This window comes from Ciconia boyciana, chromosome 1, assembly GCF_034638445.1.
Source record: "Ciconia boyciana chromosome 1, ASM3463844v1, whole genome shotgun sequence".
Lineage (NCBI taxonomy): Eukaryota > Metazoa > Chordata > Aves > Ciconiiformes > Ciconiidae > Ciconia > Ciconia boyciana.
The window spans coordinates 37,656,605-37,677,133 of record NC_132934.1 but is presented as its reverse complement, the minus strand read 5'-3'; the positions used below and the strand labels follow the sequence as shown (position 1 = coordinate 37,677,133).

The 20,529-nt window shown below is 41.3% G+C and overlaps 1 protein-coding gene across 1 annotated transcript in view; it reads left to right on the top strand.

Moving 5' to 3' along the window:
• Positions 1–20,529, top strand: part of PPM1H (protein phosphatase, Mg2+/Mn2+ dependent 1H) — a 139,744-nt gene that overhangs the window by 53,921 nt on the left and 65,294 nt on the right. Inside the window, exon 2 of the mRNA XM_072862755.1 lies at positions 15,768–15,936. Within this exon, the coding sequence (XP_072718856.1) occupies positions 15,768–15,936 (169 nt within the window). The remainder of the gene's footprint in view (positions 1–15,767; positions 15,937–20,529) is intronic.

The following is a 20,529-nucleotide window of genomic DNA, read 5'->3' as shown; positions in this document are numbered from 1 at the left end:
TCACCTTTAACCAAGGGGCCTGGCAGGAGCAGAGGAACCTGGGACAGAGTAAGTTTAAAGAAAAAAGGAAAAAAAAAAAAAAAAGACTCGGCATAACATTGCGGTTGTATCTAGTGGTGAAGAGAGCTCGGGAGGACTTCCGCTCGAACCCTGAAGAACTTGCCAGGGGACTGGAGAGTGTGAGGCAGGGTTAGGCTTTATCGGGTTTTGTATAGCGAATAGGCCTGGAGAATCCTTCAGGCTAGATCGCTAATTATGGGGACGCCGTAGCTCTGCATGTCCCTGAGGAGGGAGCTGGGGCACAGCACTGGGAGCATGATTGTGCAGAGCCGAGCAGCAGCTAGGAGAATGCCTGCGCCGGGTTAGCCAGTGTCTTTGCGATCCAAAAAGGTGGTGCACAGAAAGGAAGGGCTCTCGCCCTGCCATCGCCATGACACTGTGGTGCTGATGCTGTGCTGTTGTCCCCGCCCGGAGTTGGGACTTGCCGATTCACTGTCCTTCCCGAGTTGCTGGGACTCATAGTTATCAACATATCCCAGTTAGCTAGTTCAAAAACCACTGTGGGCTTTTCTGCACTACAAAACAGTCTTTGTATTAGTAAATACTCTTGCTGCGGAAGAACAGTTAACTTTATTTTTTCCCTGAGTGCAGTAGAAGCCTTTTCAATGAATAATACAATATGTTGGAAGCTTTGGAGAAAGATCTTTTGAAGATGAATGATTTTTAATTATGGTGTTTGTGGTGTATAACAGCAGTTATCTGTACTCATCTTTTATTGCAGAATTATATTTCAGGTGGATCATATGGTGAAATAAGAGTGGGTTTTGTTTTTCTTTTCAAGAGAAAGTGTGTAGGAAAAATGAATTCGTTTTTGTGAGGTTCCTGAGAACTTCTCAACTAGAAAGGCATAGTCGAGCATCCCATCTGACAGTGTCTGGCACTGGAGACCTTACAGGACTGTGCAGGAATTCCCAAGTCTGCAGGCTGGGATAAACTGGCCTTCATTGCAGGTCTTGTCCTGGCTGCCAGGACAGCATTCATACTAGGAAATACTACTGAAGCAAATGTTGGCTTCCATACTTGTCCTGCATTTGTGCATGTTGTTTCTTAGCATGTCCCTAGCATGGCTGTGGCCTGTGCAATCTGGCAGTTTTCCAGATAGTACCCAGGAGCAGGCTGGGCAGTGCTGAGCAGCTTGGATGCAGACACTCAGTTCTGGGCAAGGATGAAGAGTAGCCCATGCCACTTGGCCCCTAGGCTGGAGAAGGGCCAGTTGTATGTAGTAGTACAGGTGTAACCCAGGAGCTTGCACAGTGGAGAAGGTGCAGAGTTTGCTGCCGTCCAGCCAAGGCAGCCATGGTGCTTCCCCTTTATCTGGGCGTGAGGTCTCCAGCCTTCTGCTGGGCTGACTGAACTTGTGAAACCATCAGGAAATGGATCTGACAAAAATGAATTATATTGCGGGGGGGGGGGGGGGAGGGGAGGGTGTCTGGTGGGTGAGTGAGCAAAAAGTTGGAGTGATGGACCTGGTGCAGGGAGAGGGCAAAATCTTGAGGCAGAGCACGGGACCAAATGTGTCGACAAGCTGCCCTTGGAGGCTTCTGCAGCATGGTCTAGTCATAGGGATGGATGTAAATGTTGGAGAGGGAGCTTTGGTACACCTTCCAGCCTACAGTTAGGGGAAGTTTGCATTTCTTCTGTCAGGCCATTCTGTCAGTGTCCCAAACAGATTTTTATTCTTTAAAGTCTAGACTTAACCTTTTAAAATATTTTTTTTAATATACTTTCTATAAAGGAGTGGATGGAAGCTGGGTGCAGACTCACCAAGCAGAAGGCTTTTGGTCACAGCCCCACATTCTGGCCCACCCTTGGTCTTGGGTTTTGCAGGTTTTCAGTCACGAGAGAGGCAGGTTCTCAGGTGGGTTAGAAGGATGGTGGTGGTTTTTTTTTTTTTTCCCCCCCTCCTTCAAAACAGATTTCTCATGTGCTGCCTTTACTGCCCCCACCCAGCTAACATGAACATTGGTCTCCTTGGGACGTGTTGATGAACATGGGACAGCCTGTGCACTGCTTTGAAGATCCCGGTGCTACCTCTTTGTGGCTTTTCCCAGTCTAACAGCTGTCACTTGATGCTGCTCTGGAGGTATTTTGTCCTTGGCAAATCATTTGCAAATCCTTTGCTGCCACTTGTTGATCATTTTGAATTGAGAGCAGATTAATGATTGTTTCTCTGGTGGCAGTGTTGGCCTCTTAATAACAGTTATCCAGCTTTCTTGTGCCTTTCTAAATATCGTGTGCTCAGATGACTCTAAAGGAACATATCAGGGTAGTGTGCAAATGTCTAAATATAGCAATAATAATCTCTAGCTTTCTTCTTTTCAGTCAGCAGAAGAAATTACTGGATACACTTCCGTTTGTGCAGAGTACACACTGAGATAAGTCTATGTTGCCATCTGTTTCAATACTAATTTCTGACGTCTCCCTGGTACTTTTGGAAGAAGAGAAATTCTCCTTCTGTGAAAATCTCTGAACTTGTTTTCACTCTCTGGTTGTGGGTTGGGTTTTTTCCTGTTATGCCAGAGAATTATACAGTTTTCAGCCCCTTTCCAAACTGCCAACTTTCTGCTCCACTGAAGTTACTTCTGGCTCCAATCCCAGTATTTTGGGGGAACAATAGATCCTATTTTAGCCTATACAGATTTAATTGCTGTGAATAAGGTTGACAATTATCTCCTTTTGTGTCTGAGAATCCCACCAGCTGTTTTAGATGTGTTTAAATTGCTGCACCACGCTAAACTCACTTGTCACATCAGGAGCTATAATGCCAAATTTCAGGCACCTGGTAATCTGTCCTTGGCCTTTATTTTAAAAATAATTTTTGCTGCATTTAATTCTGTTTCTTCTACTTCCCCTTCAACCTTGGTTCTCTGGAACTAATAATGCACTGGATGGCATTATTAGTCATACCAAGGGACTTCTATACCAAAGATGCATTTTGAGGAGAATGCATTTCACATAGCAAGACAACCTATTGAAAGAGAAGTTGGTGGACTTTTTTGTTGGTTTTGGTGTGGTGGGTTTTTTGGGTGAGTTTTGGGGTTTTTTTTGTTTGGTTGGTTTTGGGTTTTTTTTGGGGGGGGGTGGGGTGGGGTGGGGTGGCGGGTGTTTGGTTGGGTTTTTTTGCTCCTTCCACCCCCATAAGCTCAGACTCCTAAGGTGGGAATCATCCAACCACATGCTGATAACCTGCTGTGTAAGTGTCTAGGCTCAGCTTTATTGTCCACAAAGAGGAACAGACATTTCATGCTAATGCAAACAACTAAAATAGGTCAGATGAATCATGGCCCCAAATGTCCTCTTTCTCTTTGCTTATAAATAAAGTCTGGGTGATTAGCTCAGACTTAGCTGTCTGCACTGTAGACATCTGACTACATCTCACCTCTGGGGACCATACTTGTAGCAGCAGTCACATGTAGGTGACTGTAGACACGTGTAGACACCTAAGAAGACTGAAAGTACTTGGCTTCTGGATGCAGAGCCACTGCAGGTGCCAAGGTGAAGGTGCTCTGGGCTTGACTTCTCAAAGCTGAAGGCAAACCTGAGTGGATCTTCCCAAGGAAGAGACAGATCAGTATTTGATGTCTGCAGTTACATAGCACTGAACTGTGGTGCACCACCTCTTTTTCATTACTAGCTTCCTAGACTCGTAAGATACAACTTCATAACTTTTTTTTTCCAGAAATGTTAGCTTAAGCAGGACCTCTCCTCCCTATCATCTGCTATTTCTGCCTCCATATTGTCTCTTCAGTCTTGCTGTGGCAATATGTTGATTTGGGTTTAAAAAAAAAATATAATAATTTCACTGCACAGGTGTCCCTGTGGGGCAGCACACTGGCATGTGAAGGTGGAGGTTGCTTACACTGGGAAAGCCAAGAGAGGGGATACTTGTGAAAGTTCACCTTTCATCCTTCACCTGAGAAGTTGGCTCTCTTGCTAATTTTCTGAATTGTTCAACTGTTGAATTCTTCTGTTCAATTCAACTGTTGAACAGTTGTTCAACTGTTGAGTTCAACTGCAGAGTTTTCTTTTCAGGCCGCATACAGCTTTGTTTAATGTTTATTTACAATCTTGTCAAGGGGTTAATAAATTCAAACTTCTAGTTTCAGTCCCTGCCTTAGTGCATATTTTGCATTTGTGCAACTGTAATTATAATTTCTGAAAACAAGTTGTCCCTTTGTGTAGAAGGATGCAGGGACACACTAATACTTTATTATTTCCTGATACATACTTTTACAGATCTTGACACGATTTTGATTTCCCAGTGGTCTGAGAGCAATGGGAAGGATTACGTACAAGTTACAGTAGTCATTTGGTTCTGGTGTTGACTTTGATCTTGTTGAGACCTCTCTGGGATTGCAAGTGCCTTTGATCATGCCACGCAGGATTCATCCCATCAGTGCTGCTTAGGTCTGTCTGTGCTGGGCTACCCCATCTCCTGTGGGCCTCTTTGGACACAATTGACTCTCCTTGGTTATAGCTGCTCTTAAAATATTTGATGTTGGCCCTACTTACTATGTTTGTGCTAAGTATTTGCTGGTCTGTAGGTTTTCCGGTGTGCCTGGATGCGTTTGTAAGTGAAGATTTGATTGAGGTTTCACAGGAGCCAGTGGTGCTTTTGCTATTGACTTTGGAAGGGGTAGGATTCATAATGGAGGCAGATTTGCAGCACAAGTAGAAGAAATAGTAGTGCTGGAGAAGCATGACCTGGTAATAGCTGTGCAGTTGCTCCAGCTCCCATTCAGACCAGAGCTGGTTCCTAGCCCAGAGCTATTCGCTGTTTCAGGCTTCACAAGGTGGCAGTGAGCAGGTCCTGCTCTGTGCCAGATCCTGTGCACACGCTGGGTAAGGCAGGTCTCTGTTGCTTTGCGCTTTGCTTCCTCTGCATTCCCATACAGACATGGTCCTGGACAACCTGCTCTAGGTGACCCTGCTTGAGCAGGATGCTTGGATCAGATGACCTCGAGAGGTCCCTTCCAAGCTCAACCATTCTGTGATTCTCTGGTATTGCATCTTCAAAAACTGCTCCTTAATCTTGCTGTGCCTCCTCTGCTCTTGGGTGAGGGCACATCTCTTCATCCTACCCTCCCTGCAAGGGCAGCAGGAGCCTGTGGGGACAATTTGCCCTGAGGTACAGCCCTGGTGCCTACCCAATGCTCACATCCATGCTATCTGAGGTGCAGCGGGACTGGTTGCAGCACACCCCTAAGACATGTTGTGGTATACCATGGCAGATGCAGCTTGAGTACCTTCCCTCTGGATGAAGGTAGTGGATGGGGCTGGAAAGGACACCCTTGTCTCCAAGCCTTATGCACATGCACAGACAGACACTCATTTGCTCACTGCTATATGCCTGCTCTCAGGTAGAAATTCTGCATTTGGCTGTGATTCTTCTTTTTACTGGTACTGATTTTACGAGGGTCCCTCTGTTGACTTTGTCTCCAAATCATCACTGCACTTGACATTTTGCATCTGTGATGCCTGAACAACTGAGCAAAGATATTAAGTGCTTTGACCTATATTACAAGAAAAATACGTGTTTTCAATGACATAACATTTAACTGAACTTTGAATAGGTCGCCAGAGAAATACCTAGTATTTTGTACAAGGGCGTTCATGTATGTGTATATAAAATATATATAAAGTACTGCAGTATTTTCTTAATCCTGTTTTGCATTAAATACTGTGATTTTTTTTTACCTTAAATTTGGGAAAGCTAATTTTGAAGTTGGCTGTAACTCCCAAGCAGAATGAATGAACACTGTACAAATGTTTTGATGGATCATGAAGATCTATCAAGATTAAGGCAGCTGCCATTTTTCTACAACCCTTTTTTTTTCAGGCTCAGGATTTCTCATATTGTCTTGGCTTGCATTTAGCTTATATTTTAACAGCTTCAAATATGAGGTCTAGGAAAGTAATTTTAATAATAGAAGTAAAAGATTGGGTTTTGAGGCATGTTTCTATGGCAAAGAGTCATTGTAGTGTTTTTTGCATGTGGCCCCTTCCTGCAGATCTGCCATTTAGTGTTCTCCCAGAGGAAAAGTGATGGCTGTAAAACTCCAGCAGCAGGGTGTAGTTTTTCTTTAAGCTATTCTTAAAAATTACCAACATATGAGTGGCTTTGAATTAATTTTCTACGTGTGGATTTTTGGTAATAAAGCTGTATGTAATGTTTTCTTTTTTCTTTTTTTTTGCCTTGCCTTGCATATGTGTGCTTTCATACATATACAGTTTGCTATAATGACTTTTTAAGAATAAATTAGCAAATTGACTTCTTTCAGGTTATAGGGCCTTCACAATACCTGCTACAGTAGAGGGATATTGTGAATAAGGCATTAGTGCTTATCTGTGGAAATGTGTACACTCTGTCACACTTGCAAAGATTAGCTTGGGGCTAATTTAAGTTGACAGCTGTATAAAAGGGATTAGTACCATCACCGCTGAACTCTTGCGGTTAATTTTCACACATGCTAAATATGAGAGAGAATTTTTTTTTAAAGCTTGGACCAGTTTTGCATAAGCCATTTATCTTGATTTCTCTTAACCCGGAGAGAGCTGAGACTGCGGTCTACAGCAGCATAGCCTAATGGTGTGGGATTTACTGAAGTACTTTAAACACATAACTTGCTTCGTTGTAAGCATAAGGAGAGCTTTTATTTGCATATAATTGGCATTGTTCTAAGGAAGAAAGGGTTTATTTTGGATGTGCTTTCAAAAGTAGAACTTTGGGAAGGAAATCGGGGGGGGTGGCATTTTGTCTTAGTGCATACTTGCCATATGCAAACACTCATAAATGAGTCTACAATAAAACTAAAATATTTTTAATTCAAATTGAACATTTGGTTTGGGGTTTTTTTTGTGTAGTAGTAGTGGTTGGTGTAGTAGTAATAGTAGTATTGAGCTTGTAGGCAAAGTGAGTATTTCTGAGGCCTGGATGCCCCTGGCTGTAGAGATTAGGGGCAGGCTGCTGTCCCTGCCCTTTGATGATTTTAGCTAGTGTGATTTGTGTATTTCTGTCACATAACTGTGTGGGGACAACTGGACCTCATGTACAACCATTCTTTCTTCTGTCAGACTTGCGTTTCTATTGTGTCCTCCTTATGAGGGATGCTTGTGTTCAAGACTACCCTCAGCCTCACATGCCCAAGGAGTTGTACAGCTCATGGGAACAGGCATGGAAGTGGCTACTTTTCCCCCGCATTAGAGGGAAAGGAATGGTAGAACTTGGGTTCTTGTCTTGAATGTCAGCTCAAGGATAGATCCAAAGATGTTTCTCATCTAAAAACAGCTCAAAACCACTATCCATAGATGTGTTTCTTAGTGTGCAGTCAAAAGCCAAGTATTGGTTATCAGTGAACTCTCAGGATCACCCTTAAGGCTAACATGCAAAGTCACACGTGTGATAAAATGGCTGGGAACAAAATAAAGTCACTATCATGATGTGCATAGTGTGCTTTCTTAAGATTGAACCAGGTGCCTCAGTTTCAAGAGCTGTCAGTCCTAATGTGTAAAGTGAAGTCAAAGGACTATGCACAGGCTAATGAACCAATATGAAGTATATTCCTGTAGAAAGGTTCCTTTTCTTTTCACACCTATTTTGTTTTTTAACACTTTCTGCTTCAATTTGAAGTTCTAAACTTGTCATACCAGCCAAAGCTGGTAAACATTCTTTGCCTTATCAACAACAAAGGGCTAGAAAAATCTAGTGATGCATAAAAATATCAATGTTTTTGTGCAAATATACTTATCTGAAGGCTGACTTCACCAGACTGAATATGCCCTATTCATATAAGAAGCATCATTTGAAGAACTTTCAAGGCAACTTCTTCCTGTATACCATGGAAATAAGTTCAGACACATTTTTCGCAGATCAGCAGGATTTCAAAATTTACCTATTAAGGAGGAGAAGAAAAAGGTGTAAGACAGCGTGTTAGTGGAAATTGGACTAGAAGGACACTGGTCAACACTAAGTTGTTTGTCCTCATTATCTTCTGGGTCTCTTGCTTAGTTTTTTCAGCAAGCTTTGAACAGCCAGCCAGACAAAGTTGCTTTAAATAGGACAAAGAGCAGTCTTACCTGGCGCTCTCTGCAATTTCACTGTGCTTTGTGGGCAAGAAAAGGTGGTTCTCTTACACTGTCAAGTTCATCTTTGCTTTTGCAACCTCTTCTCATCCCATGCTGGTAGCCAGTACAGAAGGAGTGAGGAAGGAGAATTTGACAATTAATTTTGCCAGCTGTGGCTGAGATTGCTCAGCCCTGAAGTGAGATCATGCTTAACCACATCTGTGTCCCACTGGTCTGGCTCAGCATCTGCTCTGGGCTCACTGTCCATTGCTTTTCTCATCTAATACCTGCATGCTAATTATCAAAAAGAGCTGCTCATCCCTGTGTAGTGATCACAGAGCTTGCTCCGTTACTGTGACCTACAGCTGTCTTGCTCCTTGTAGTTGCTTAGTATTTCATCTTTTCTGGAAAGCATAGCTGGATGATATGCCTTGCAACAGCGTTTTGGGAAGTGCATGCAAGTAATGTCAGAGTGGACTTCCTCCAAGATGTCATTGGCTTCAGTCCAAAGACAAGCTGTGTTACCAGTTTATGTTCTTTTACACTCAACTTGTGGCAGAAATTTTTAGAACTTTTCTCTTGCATTGCTTTTGACTTCTTTAATGTATTTTAAATTTCCAGCATAAATGGTATTCTACTTTTGGGCCTCGCCTATTTTAATCCCATATTGGCTTGGCAGGTGTAGTAGCTTCTAGCTGCGTCCTAAAGTGAACTTGGCCCAGTATACCAGTGTGATTGCTGATACGAGAGCCCATATTTTCACACTGGAGCATTGCAAGGCTCATCTTTATGGCTAAACTTTCACTTCCTCTTTGGTTAATAAAATGAAGGTTTTATTCAACCCCATGAGTTTAGAGAACCGATTGAGGAATGGCTTCAGTTTCTGCCCACAGTGGACAATACTAGTGGGTGTTTTGGTTTTGATGTGAGCAATATCGCAGTTAGAGTAATGAATGAATTGAACTGTTTAGTCTGCTTGAAAAGCTGCCTTTCATCTGCGGGAGGAGGTGAACAGCTAGGAGGAAATCTCTTTCAAGTCGCTTCCCAGTGCAGAAATAAACCTTGTGTGGGTGCAGGGGGGGAAACAGCCACCTACCTGGAAATCTAAGACTATAAATGAGATGTCACAGAAAAAGGCAGTGGCATCCACTAACATGCTAATCCATGGGGGGGGAGAAGAAAAGCCAGCAATACTTGCATGAAAGGGGTTTTTTTATGATATCTTTAATCATCATTCTAAGACTGTTGACATTATAACGCAAAACTGTAGGAACATATTGTCGGTTGTTTATAGGTATGGTGTTCATTCCTCTGGGTTACTTCTGTATTATTGCTGGGTTGGATGCAAGCTGGTGTCACACTCACGGTTGTGGGTAGTGTGTGTGTACCACAGCTGGAATGAGGAGGGAGGCTGGCTGTAGCTCCTGTGAGCAGCTGGAGCCTGCCAGGCTTGCAGTGGGAGAGAAGGGCTCTGTGCTGCCTGAAGAATTGATTTATTCAGTGTCAAAACAACTACAGGTGCCCACTGCTACTCTGAATCCCCAGCCTTAAATAGAAAATCACATTAAACCATGAACTGCCCATGGATATATCTGCTTTTGTCTACCTCCTTTTTCCTAAGCCTTAAGGAGGAGATGAAGAGCTTTTGCATTTGCCTGGTGGTTAACAAATCAAAGTTTTTGAGACAAATCAAAGATCAAGTGAGAGCATCTTGCAGGACATTGTGCAAGCAACTGTCCTTCACCTCAGCTAATGAACTCTGGTTTAATTTTCTGTTGTGGGCTAAATTTTCCTCCAAGCATGTAAGGCAACTGCATTGGGGTGGTTTTTTTGTTGTTTTTAGAGGGGGGCACTTGGTTAGGGCATGACATTTTGCCACTATCCTTTTTTCACCTTGTGAACAGCAGGAAGGTCGATAATACTTTTATTTCAGAAACTTGTATATGCCAGAATTGCAGAAAGTCACTTTTATTCGAAGTAAATAAAGAACCTCAGCAGCAGCCCTTGGTTGTCATTGCTTAATTCTTGTGATTATTGAATACAGCCAATATTTCCTAGAAAAAGAATCATTTACTTCCCCAATGAGTGATACTACTCTTTGATATGGTTAGTAACCTGAAAACTGATAATGGAGAAAAAAGGAGCATGTTCCAAGTTGTATAACTTAATAAATGTTTAAGGTTGTATGTCTGCTAATTAGATAAATGGTGGAGTTAGAAAATTTCCTTGGGGAAGAAAGATAAAGACACAGGAGAAAAATTTTGTTTTGGTAATTGAAAGATTTCTTTAATTTTATTTTTTGAAAGGCATGGATTATTTTGAAGCAGATAACTTGTTTGCAGGGCTTTTCTTAATATCTTATGGGACTTTCAGCTTTTGTTTGAGCAGAGTTGGGGTTGTCTCATCTTTGCATTTACAGATAAAAGAATTTGACAGCATCTTTTTGTAAGAGATCTAACTAAGAAAGCAGCAACTTGGGACCATTGACTGGTCTTTTGTTTACGGCTTTAAACAAACCGACTGCTCCGACTGTGGCCGCTACCTCACCAACACATGCAGGTTGCCATATCTCCCCCCTTTCTCTGCAGCACTTTCTTTGTAGAAACATTTGTAGGCATTTTGATGTTCCAGTGTCAGGCCCTGTGGGCTACACGGATAATACACGCAGCCTCAGCCTTAACCTCCACGGTACAAGCATAGGGTGCCCAGACCTTTCCTCTGGAAATGCTTTCGTAGGATGTCTTGACCCTCGGAACAGACCGTACAGAGGAGGTGGAACTGGGAATGCTCTCCACTACTGTGGGGAGGAACTGTGCCTTGGTGGGGGAGAAGCAGATGGGATTTGGGGTGTTCTCCCATGGTCGCAGGTGGTTGTCAGTTACCCCACAGCTCAACTAAACTGGGGGGCTAGGTCAGGCTCCCTGCTTATAGGTTTTATTTCTTAGCTCAGGCAGGTCTAGAGTGTATGTGCAGCCAGTTTCCATGCTTCTCCTGGTGCAATATAACTCCCCAAGCTCTTGTAGCTCTCTTAGTCCTTAAATTTCAAAAAGCATTTTTTGTGCACGCTGCTGTTGTCGTGCATCATTCAGAATTTCTGATGAGCTCTTTGCCTTTACCTGTTATTTTTATCTATGTTACATACAAAATTTTGCTAGACTCATGAGTTTAAAAAATGCAAGTACTTGGACAACTACTTTAATTTTTTCAGAGTTTGAGATCTAGACCAGGGTAAAACTCTCCAACAGCACAGCTTGAAACTTTTGCTGAGGCAAATACAACTTTACGTAATCTCAACGAGCACGATATAGGAAGAAGTAAAACAACCGAAGGGTATATGTACTGATATTGATGTAAAAAATAGAGAGCTGAATAGAAATGCTTCAAAAGAGCTGTTTTGTTGGGGTTTTTGTGGGGCTTTTTTTTTTGGTCAGTAAACTATTATCAAAACCCGTTTTGGATTTGTTCATCTGGTCTGTTTTGGTTCTTTTAAGATAAATTTAGGATTTTGTAATCAATGACCTCGGCACAGGAGTTTGAGCTCTGCTTGTTGAATGAAAAATAGAAGCACAGTGTGACCTACATTTCCATTCAGTTGGATGGGATTTGGGGTCTCGCGAGATACCAGCAGAATGCTAATCGTGAGCCAAACAAACTAGCTGGCTCCTATGTGGAGGATTTGCTTTCAGCTGAGGACATGTCAGAGATTAGTCTCGTAAAGTACTGAAGCATCCATCAAGGTTGATGCAAGTGCCTCTTCAAATGTGACCAAACCCCACCACGGCACTGTGCAGGCTTCAGGAAGCTCTTGTTTGCAAAGTAGGATGTATTTTTACTAGCACTACTATACCATGAACTAAACCTCAGGATTATTTAGCTATTACTGAGCAATGAGTTTGACACAATAGAGACAGCTAATACTGTAAAAAGTATTCAAATAATCCAAATTAAATATGTTATTTGGGTTGAACTTTGTAAACGATTGGTTAAATGGGTAATGGGAGAGAGAAGGGAAGGGATGGAAAGGAGTTGATCATGATTAGGTCTAATCAAACAGTTCCTTGAGGAATTCTGGGGAGAGAAAACAAAAGCAAGAATTCCCTTGAAAATGTGTCTCTTAGTAAAAGCTAGAAAATTATATAGGCCTCAATCTTTTTTATTATTTCTTTTTCTCTGCATTTTATTATTATTATTTGCACCCATGATAAAATGGAAGTGAGGACAACTGTATGATTGGAGGGGTTTTTTGCTGGGGGAGGGGGTTTTTTATTAAGTGTAAGAGGGTAGTGCTTTATCTCATCTTGTTCACTTTACTGGAGGATAACTTATTTTTCGAGGCAGACAGAAAAGGAGATACGAAGGGGAACTGAAAATCTTAGGAAGCTGAGGCACTTCCTCTGTGGAAGGAGGGGGGTGGTAGATTTTCCTTAAAAATTTTCAGAGGTCTAATTAAGAGTTACATTTTGGAGATATGAACATCTCGTTAGTTCTGCTTTTTTATTTGTATAAGCAGCTTAGATGTGTTTTTTGTCCTGATAAGTTACAGTCTGGGAGAGCAAGGAGGAAAGACAACAGTAAAATCAGCATTGGAAAGCTGGTTGAAAGAATTGCCTTGAGGAGGGATTTAAGAAGCTGCAGAGAGAAAAGGATTTCAAAAGGCAGCAAAGACGAGAGATGTTTGAAGCTGAGTAGAAGGTGTTACCAGCTTCTGTGCTAGGCATCAGGCACCAACACATAGCTCAAGCTTTGAAATTAAAAATCACAGGGCTGCACTGCAGCCCTTTTCCAAAGTTTGCCTATGAGATGGGATGTGAGAGTAGAAGAATGCCTGTGTCAGGAGAGGGGCAGCTTTTGGCATCTAGACCCTGTGTTACCTGGTAGCACCCCTAAGTACTGTTTTGACATTATGATTAGTTCAAGTTTTCACAAGGATTTCCAAAATAAAGTTAATCCTCTGTTGGAGAGAAGAAAACTGGAATTTTGAGGGATAAAGTGAAATTCTGGGAGGGAACGTATTGGTCACAGCCCCAGTCCCCCCACCTCAATACACTGACACCGCAATCCCCACGTCATCTTGTACGCAGTCTTGCCAGGTTCCTTTTGACCATATCCTCTTCTAGCAAGGTGCTTGGTACACAGGGTTCAGCTCCAGGCGTTTCACAGTAGCTGACTGCCAAGCTAGTCTGTTAGGTCACTTTGTTCTCATGGCCTTTCTAATGTATTCTGTGCCTTGACAAATTTTCTTGGCAAGAGCTTTATAAAATGATACCATATTGTGCATAACTTAACACGCCATTAAACAATCAGAACATCTCCTACTGTACAAGTCCTGAAGTCCATCACTAAGCTCAGAAACGAGAGCAGCTCTAATACTTGAGGGATTTTTGTAACGAATGATAAGAGGTAGGAAGGCAGCAATTTTTGTAAGGAGTCACTTTTGTCTCTATTTGTCTTCCACTTGTTTTTTAAATGGGATTGAAAACGGCAGCATCAGTGAGGAGACTGATCAGCTAAACTGAATATTGATTAGCTCCTGATATGATAAAACTACACTTTCTGTGCTGCTGCAGTATTTTAATCATGCTTGTAGCATTTCAAACTGAAGGGGTGTTGGTCAGCTGATTTAAATGCTTTGGTATTTGTGCTGCCCCCCCCCCCCCCCCCCCCCGAATAGTATGCTTCCATTTTTCCTAATGACAAGAAAATGCTGAGTTTTCAGACTGGAGGCTTATTGCGTCTCAATGTTTGATCTCAAGTTGCTCAAAGGTTAGGCACTACAGGAGGTGAGTGGTTAAACTGCTCACAGGTGCCTTGCAATGAGATGCTCCTTCATCTCTGCTCTGTGTTTCACAAAATAATTTTATCCACAATTGGTACTTACAAGAAATACTTGTAAACAACTGGTGGTGCTGTGCATACAGATGTCAGACTGCGGTGTGTGACATTTGGCACTGTAAGGAAACTTTCAGTTTCTGAAAGCAGTTAATTGTAGTGGATGCACATTTTCTTAGAAGATGACTGTTTTTTCTAATCAGAGGCAGGAGTACTCATTTGCATGTCACAGTATCATGTTTCTCCTTGAAAATCAAAAGAATATATTTCCTTTAAGCAAGGCTGACACAGAATTGACATTTCAGCAAGAGCAGGCAAGCTGGGGCAGAGTCCCCTGCAGGCCTGCCTTTGGTTTTTGTTTTCGTTTCAACAACTTTTAGCAAGTGTTTTCCTGTTTATGTAAAACTTTACTGTAATGAAAACATTAGAGATCAGGAAGTCAGGTATGTCTTGAACTTGCCATCAGGATTATGATGTACCTTCAAGCTGTTTTACTTTCTGGGGAGGCAGAAGTTGTTTTTAAAGACATCATGTGCCTGATGTGAAACTTGGTGTTTGTCCAGTAGTAGAAACGCTGTCTCTGACTAGTGGTCAACTTGTTAGGTGACTCAACCCTTGTAGTAAAGAGGAGTGGTTAGATAGTGTTTGCAGAAGAAGACATGCTTGCATCAAAGTGGCAATGTCTTTGCTCAGTCGGAATAAGACATGGTCCTGGCTTGTGGAGGTTTTCTCTGTGTGAGCCCAGGACTGTCAAAGCATGTGTCTTACTGAACATGGTGTCAACTGATGCAAAATTAGTCAGTTTGTGATGAGGTTCTCATGTAGAAAGTGGAAAACATGTTTGAACTTGGCTGTTCTGAGGTGGATGGTAGTAACCACGGTTTCTTGGATAATGCAAACTTCTGATTAGGGTTTTAAAACGTTGGTGGTGGAATAGCTGTTATTTCAGCTTCATCACTGATGGAAGGAAGACAAGCAGTTGTGGTGCAAGTTTCAGGATACCCTTGGCTGTCCAAAGCATGTACTGAGCTCTTACTGCTGGTTTCTGCATGCCTACAGCTCTTGGTGCAAATTTTCTGCTCTCTACACTGCAGATGGGACAGAGATGTGAGGGTTTGAGGTTTGGTTTGGGGCTTTTTTTTGTTTGGTTGGGGGGGGGAGATTATGTTGTTCTGCAGTACTAGAGGGGTGTATTTAGTATGCGTCTCTGGTACAAGCAAGCTTGACTTGCATAATGGAATGTAAGGTAAAGCCTTTCCTTTGTGTTTCTGTCACAGCATTTCTAATACATGCCCTTTAAACAGACTAATAGCAGTTGTGTATTTTTCTGTGCCTTTAGCAGTAACAGCTTTTTAGATTTATGGCAGGTATTTTATTTGTGCAAGACTCAGAACTTGACAGAATGCACACCTTTAGCCAACAGATTCATTATTCACTGTAGCAGAGAGGCTGGCAGGTAGAAAAGCAACTGGGGAACTCATGTTTCAACTAGGAGGCATAAGTGTTATCAGCCTTGACCATCAAGTAGTCCCTTTAAAGAAAAGTACGGTATGCCTAAGGGTAAAATATGCTCATGATACCATTGGTGGTTCTTCACATAGTTCAGCGAAAAATGCTTGTTAAGCCATGTGTATGGAAACAAACAAGTATGTATGTGTATAAGAAAGTCAAGTATTTTAATTCAGTTGGTATTTGTAATACTTCTCGGCTATGGTTCCATACATTTTGAGTCACATATGAGATAGAGATGGAGGCTTCTGTGCTTTGCTAACTTTGTGTCCCTTGTTTTCTTTTTTTGTTTTGTTTTTTCTTAGGGTAATAAATGCAGGGAAGAGCACGCACAATGAAGATCAAGCCAGCTGTGAAGTCCTCTTTGTCAAGAAGAAAGGTGGAGGCGCTAATTCTACACCAAACAAGAACTCTTCAACAAAACGGAGGTCGTCGCTGCCCAATGGAGAAGGTCTCCAGCTGAAGGACAATTCGGTAAGCAGACTTCTGTATCTTGTCAGTGGAGAAGTACAAAATAAATATAAAAGGATGTGGCAATATGACACAAAGATGTTTACTGAATGTTTCATATATTTTCAGTTACCTCTTATTAATTATCTCTGCTTAAATACAGAACACTTAATGATATTTTTCTTAGCTCTACTACTTGATTTTTGATTTCTTGCATTCAAAACTGCTCCTTGCATCTAAGACATTTTCGTTTAAAGAGGGGGAGGGGAATAGTCCTTGGATTTTCCTTTTTGTTTCATTTCTGAAAATATAATCCTGAGAAATTTACTGCTGCAGAATACTGTGAGTTTAATGGCTTTGGTTGACTTGTCCAGTGATGGTCACTGCAAGCATGGCAGTATCACCATTTATACAGTTATACAATTTTATTAAGGGTTAGACAGTCATTTGGGTTCTTGTCACTGAAGCGGTATTGCGTGTAGCAAGGTTGGTTTATGCAGGTAGGTCATCCAGCACACTTAATTCAGTGATTTTTGCAGACTATGGCTCCTCTCTGTGTGGAGAGTGATGTATGTCATGCACTTGTCTACTGGCAATCATCTGCTATTCTTCATCTGTCCTGTTTCCTGACTGGCTAATTACTTCATCTGCTCTTTAAGCATGAGCTCAGGCTCCAACAATGATTGATAGTGTGTGTTCGATTCAGATGTTTAGCCATGTAACAAACACCTGATGGCTACAGGGGTCATCAGGGTCCTCTTGCACTGTGTCCCTCCCCACCTCTTGCTCTTTCTGTTCTGTTTCATATTTCATTATTGCTGAAACGTTTTCAGACTCTGACAGATTTTCCAGGTTTGCAGAGCCCTGTTCTTTCCTCTTTCAAGTCTTTCCTTAAATCACCTGTCCCAGTTCCTGTGCGCTGATATTCCTCATTGTATTCAGACAGTCAAGATTTATTTTTTTTTCAAGTACATATTTGCACACTCCTGGATAAAGAATTGTGCCCTGTACTTGCTGGGACTATGAGTTCTGCATATAGTCACGCAAGGCAAAACAATTTTCTTTTAGTAGTCTACATTTTAAAAAGTCTTTCCTAGAAAGTCCATGCAACTGTCTGCTGTTGGCTCATGCAGACACTTGGTTCCGTAAGTGTATTTAATTTTTGTATTCATTAATTATGTTTAAGGAAGCAAGCATTTGGCCACAGTACTTGTTCATGTATATAAACCACATCAAGATAAGCAACAATGTGCTTGGTCCGGGTGATGTGTTTGCTTGAGTCAAAGGGCATTGCTGTGTCATGCACACAGCACACTGCAAAGACCCCTGTGCATACACCAGCCTGGGTAGACACATATTGGTGCTGTGCAGAGGTACTAGCTTTGGTCTAACACCACATTTAAGTTCCAGGCCTACCATGTGAGATACCTGGTCAGGGGCCTCTGCATCTGGGGTGTGGGTGAATATAGCAGTACTCAATTTGCCCATGTTTTCATATTCTGGGGGCATGCATGGGACATAAAAAGCTTTGTAGCATTGTTTCACAAAGTCCAGTTAACTTCCAGCTTTGAGTAGTATCAAATGCTTCTCAAGAGCAAAAGGCACGCTATGTTGTATATACTATACTGCATGGTTAATCATCTTCCTCAGAAGGAACTTTTTTCCAAACATTACATAGTGAATATGTTTAGATTGCATTAAAAATACAGGGATATAAAACCATTTAATTACTGGAAGGATGTCTTCACTAGCCTTGATGGTATCCATCATTATGGTGGTCATACTGTTATGAGATCGTAATGGTAGGGTCTATAAACTGACTGCATATTTTTGAAGGCTGTTCTTTTTATCCATTTTAAACTTAATGATTGTCAGCCTCGTTAAATATCCAGTTACCCTGTGTTATGTGAAGTATGTCACGGAATTTTCTGATTTTTCTTCCTCTCTTTGCTGGTGTATTTCCTACTTTGATTCTGTATCTTTCATCTCGATTTTGGAATAAACAGCCAATCCCTTTCAAGCTTCTTGAGAGAAATACTTTTATTTCAAAACTTCTGTTCTTTCTTCTATTTCTGACATATTTTGACCAGAAATGAGCATAATGTCTGAAGTGAGGAGCCAGCTGATCTGTGTAATATAGTATACTGTTTTCATACTACTTGTTATCATGTTCTTTATATGTTCTCTTCTTATCTACAGATTTACTTCTGTTTTCTACATGACACTTGAATGAGTGCTATAGCACTCATTATTTAGCTGTGTAAAACCTATTCTACCATGTTATTAGACCACAGCTTGTGAATTTAAATTTATAATATATTTTTTCAAAACAGGCAGCATATTTCTGGAGAATGTTTTCTCCTAGAGGGCAGTCTTACACTAGCAATTAGTAGGATTTTTTCCTTGGTACATTTTTTACTGGTTGAATATATCTAAAAAGGAAAAAAAAGATGTACATGTTTCTATAATGCGTCATATTTTTATACTATGAAGTATAATATTGTGTTTTGCCCTCATATAGCATTGTTAGCAAATATTTTTTAAGGAGTGTATGAGTTTGGTGTTAAATGTGATGAGGGTGCAACTTACTCTGTATCAATAAGATGTAGAAATACAGGCTTGAGACACACCAGTGAATGGTATAATATTGTCCTGGCAAGTATTTAGTAAGAAAGCCAGAGGCTGAATACTGTAAATGCCTCCTAGGGAAATCCCACCATAACACACGATCTGAAATAGTCTTTGAGTGGTGAAGCACCTTGCAGAAATATTGAAGGAAGAAGGGATGAGGGAAGCAGTTTATTGAGTATTTGTCTGATGAAAAGAAAGATTTCTTCTGTTGTTGTTTAGGTTTTTTTGAAGTATGGAGTACAAGGGAAGTAGGAACTGAAATTTTAAACTGTCTCTTGATTTAACAGAGTCCATTTCATTGTCCTCAGATTTTTCTTTTTTTCCACAGAATCTTTGAGAAGGCCAGATGCCATCTTTGTTTTACCCTGCTTTCTGGGAAGTTTGTGAAACTTAAATGGCTTAAATGAGGTTGTGTGATTATTCTTATATAATACTGACTGTCAATGCAGCCCTGCGCTTTGGCAAGGCAGCATAAGGGAGTCGGAGATCCACGGGTTGTCCATGCGGGTTGGGTGCTGCTGTCCTGGCCTTGACTCTGCAGATGGACTCTGCAGAGCTTCCGAGGCTGGAAAGGAGGAGTTGATGGGCCAGAAATGAGGAGATAGAGAAGTGAACATTTGTTTAGCCCTGACACACACAAAAATCCAAGGAAATCTCTTAAATAGCATAAATATGGTTTTCTTCTTTAAATGAGCAGGTGATAAGATGAGCAGAGCAATGAAAGGAAAGATTCTGCAAGTTCAACCCTAAATTAATTCTTTCCCCTTCCCCTCACCCTGCTGCTGCTTGATTAATCATACTTGCTCTCTGTTCCCATTCAGGAGCATTCACTTGAAATTGCGCAGCTTTTTCACTGGTACTATTTTTAAATGCCTTTAACTACGGGGTACCTTGCTGATGAATACTGAAGACCATCTGTGAGTGAAATGGGAATACTATGCCAGGATATTGTTATAGTGACAGTCAGGTTGCAGGACTTAATGTGATACATTATTAATTGTCATTATAATGTAAAGAGACATAATTATTAATTCTGCAGTTTTCTTTGTCACAAAGATGGGACGGAGTATTTGTTTTGTGTGACACAAGGCTGGTTGCCTACCACAGGTAGCTGAACATATCATCGGTAACATGAGGAGGCTTTTCGCTGAGGATGGTGTGGCAATTGCTCACCCAGTTCAGATTTTGAGAACTGAAGATGTGCTCTAATGCATTTTGTGAGTGTAGTTCATATTTGGAACAATAATAGTCAGGGTGGGTTGTGGTTTTCAGAATAAATCTTTAGTGGCAACATGATTTATTTGCCTGTTTGGAATTAGCTTCCTAAAAAAATTTCTGAAGGTTTGCAGTGTAGGATGACTCTCTCGCTTACCTGAAGTTTGTCCAAATTGATTGCTATATATTGCTAAGGCCACCCATATTTTTTTTCTATAACTAAAGCCCAGTTATGTATATATATGCATTTTCTTTCATGATTTCTTATCCATTGCTTGACCCAAATCTTTGCATGTCTTAATTATATTTTACAATTACAAAACCCGGGAGACTGCTGAACCTTCCTGAAAGCTAGGTCAGCAGTTGAGGAGCCTGAAGCTTATTAAATTTCCTAGTACGTACTGGAAATGAATTGTAAGGTCAGTGCAGTGAAGGATCTGTTTGCTCTTCATATATCTGGTAGAATGTTCAGATTCAGAATGTTGTTAAATCTGAATCTTTTGAAAGAAAATCTAAAGTAAATCGCTGTGGTGACCGATCGTACTCCCACTTGAGAGCTCTGTCCAATTAAAAGAACAAATGGAGACTGATGTTTGAAAGACTGCATTTGACAGAATACCACCAGAGCTAATACAAATAGACGTCTTGTTCTCTGGGAGTTTGCAGAATGTCAGTACTTTTGGGAAGAAGTTCAAGCTCCCAGATGTGAAAGAGAGAGAACAGCCATGCATATGCACACCAAAATAGGTAATCGCTTGGTGTCTACGGAGG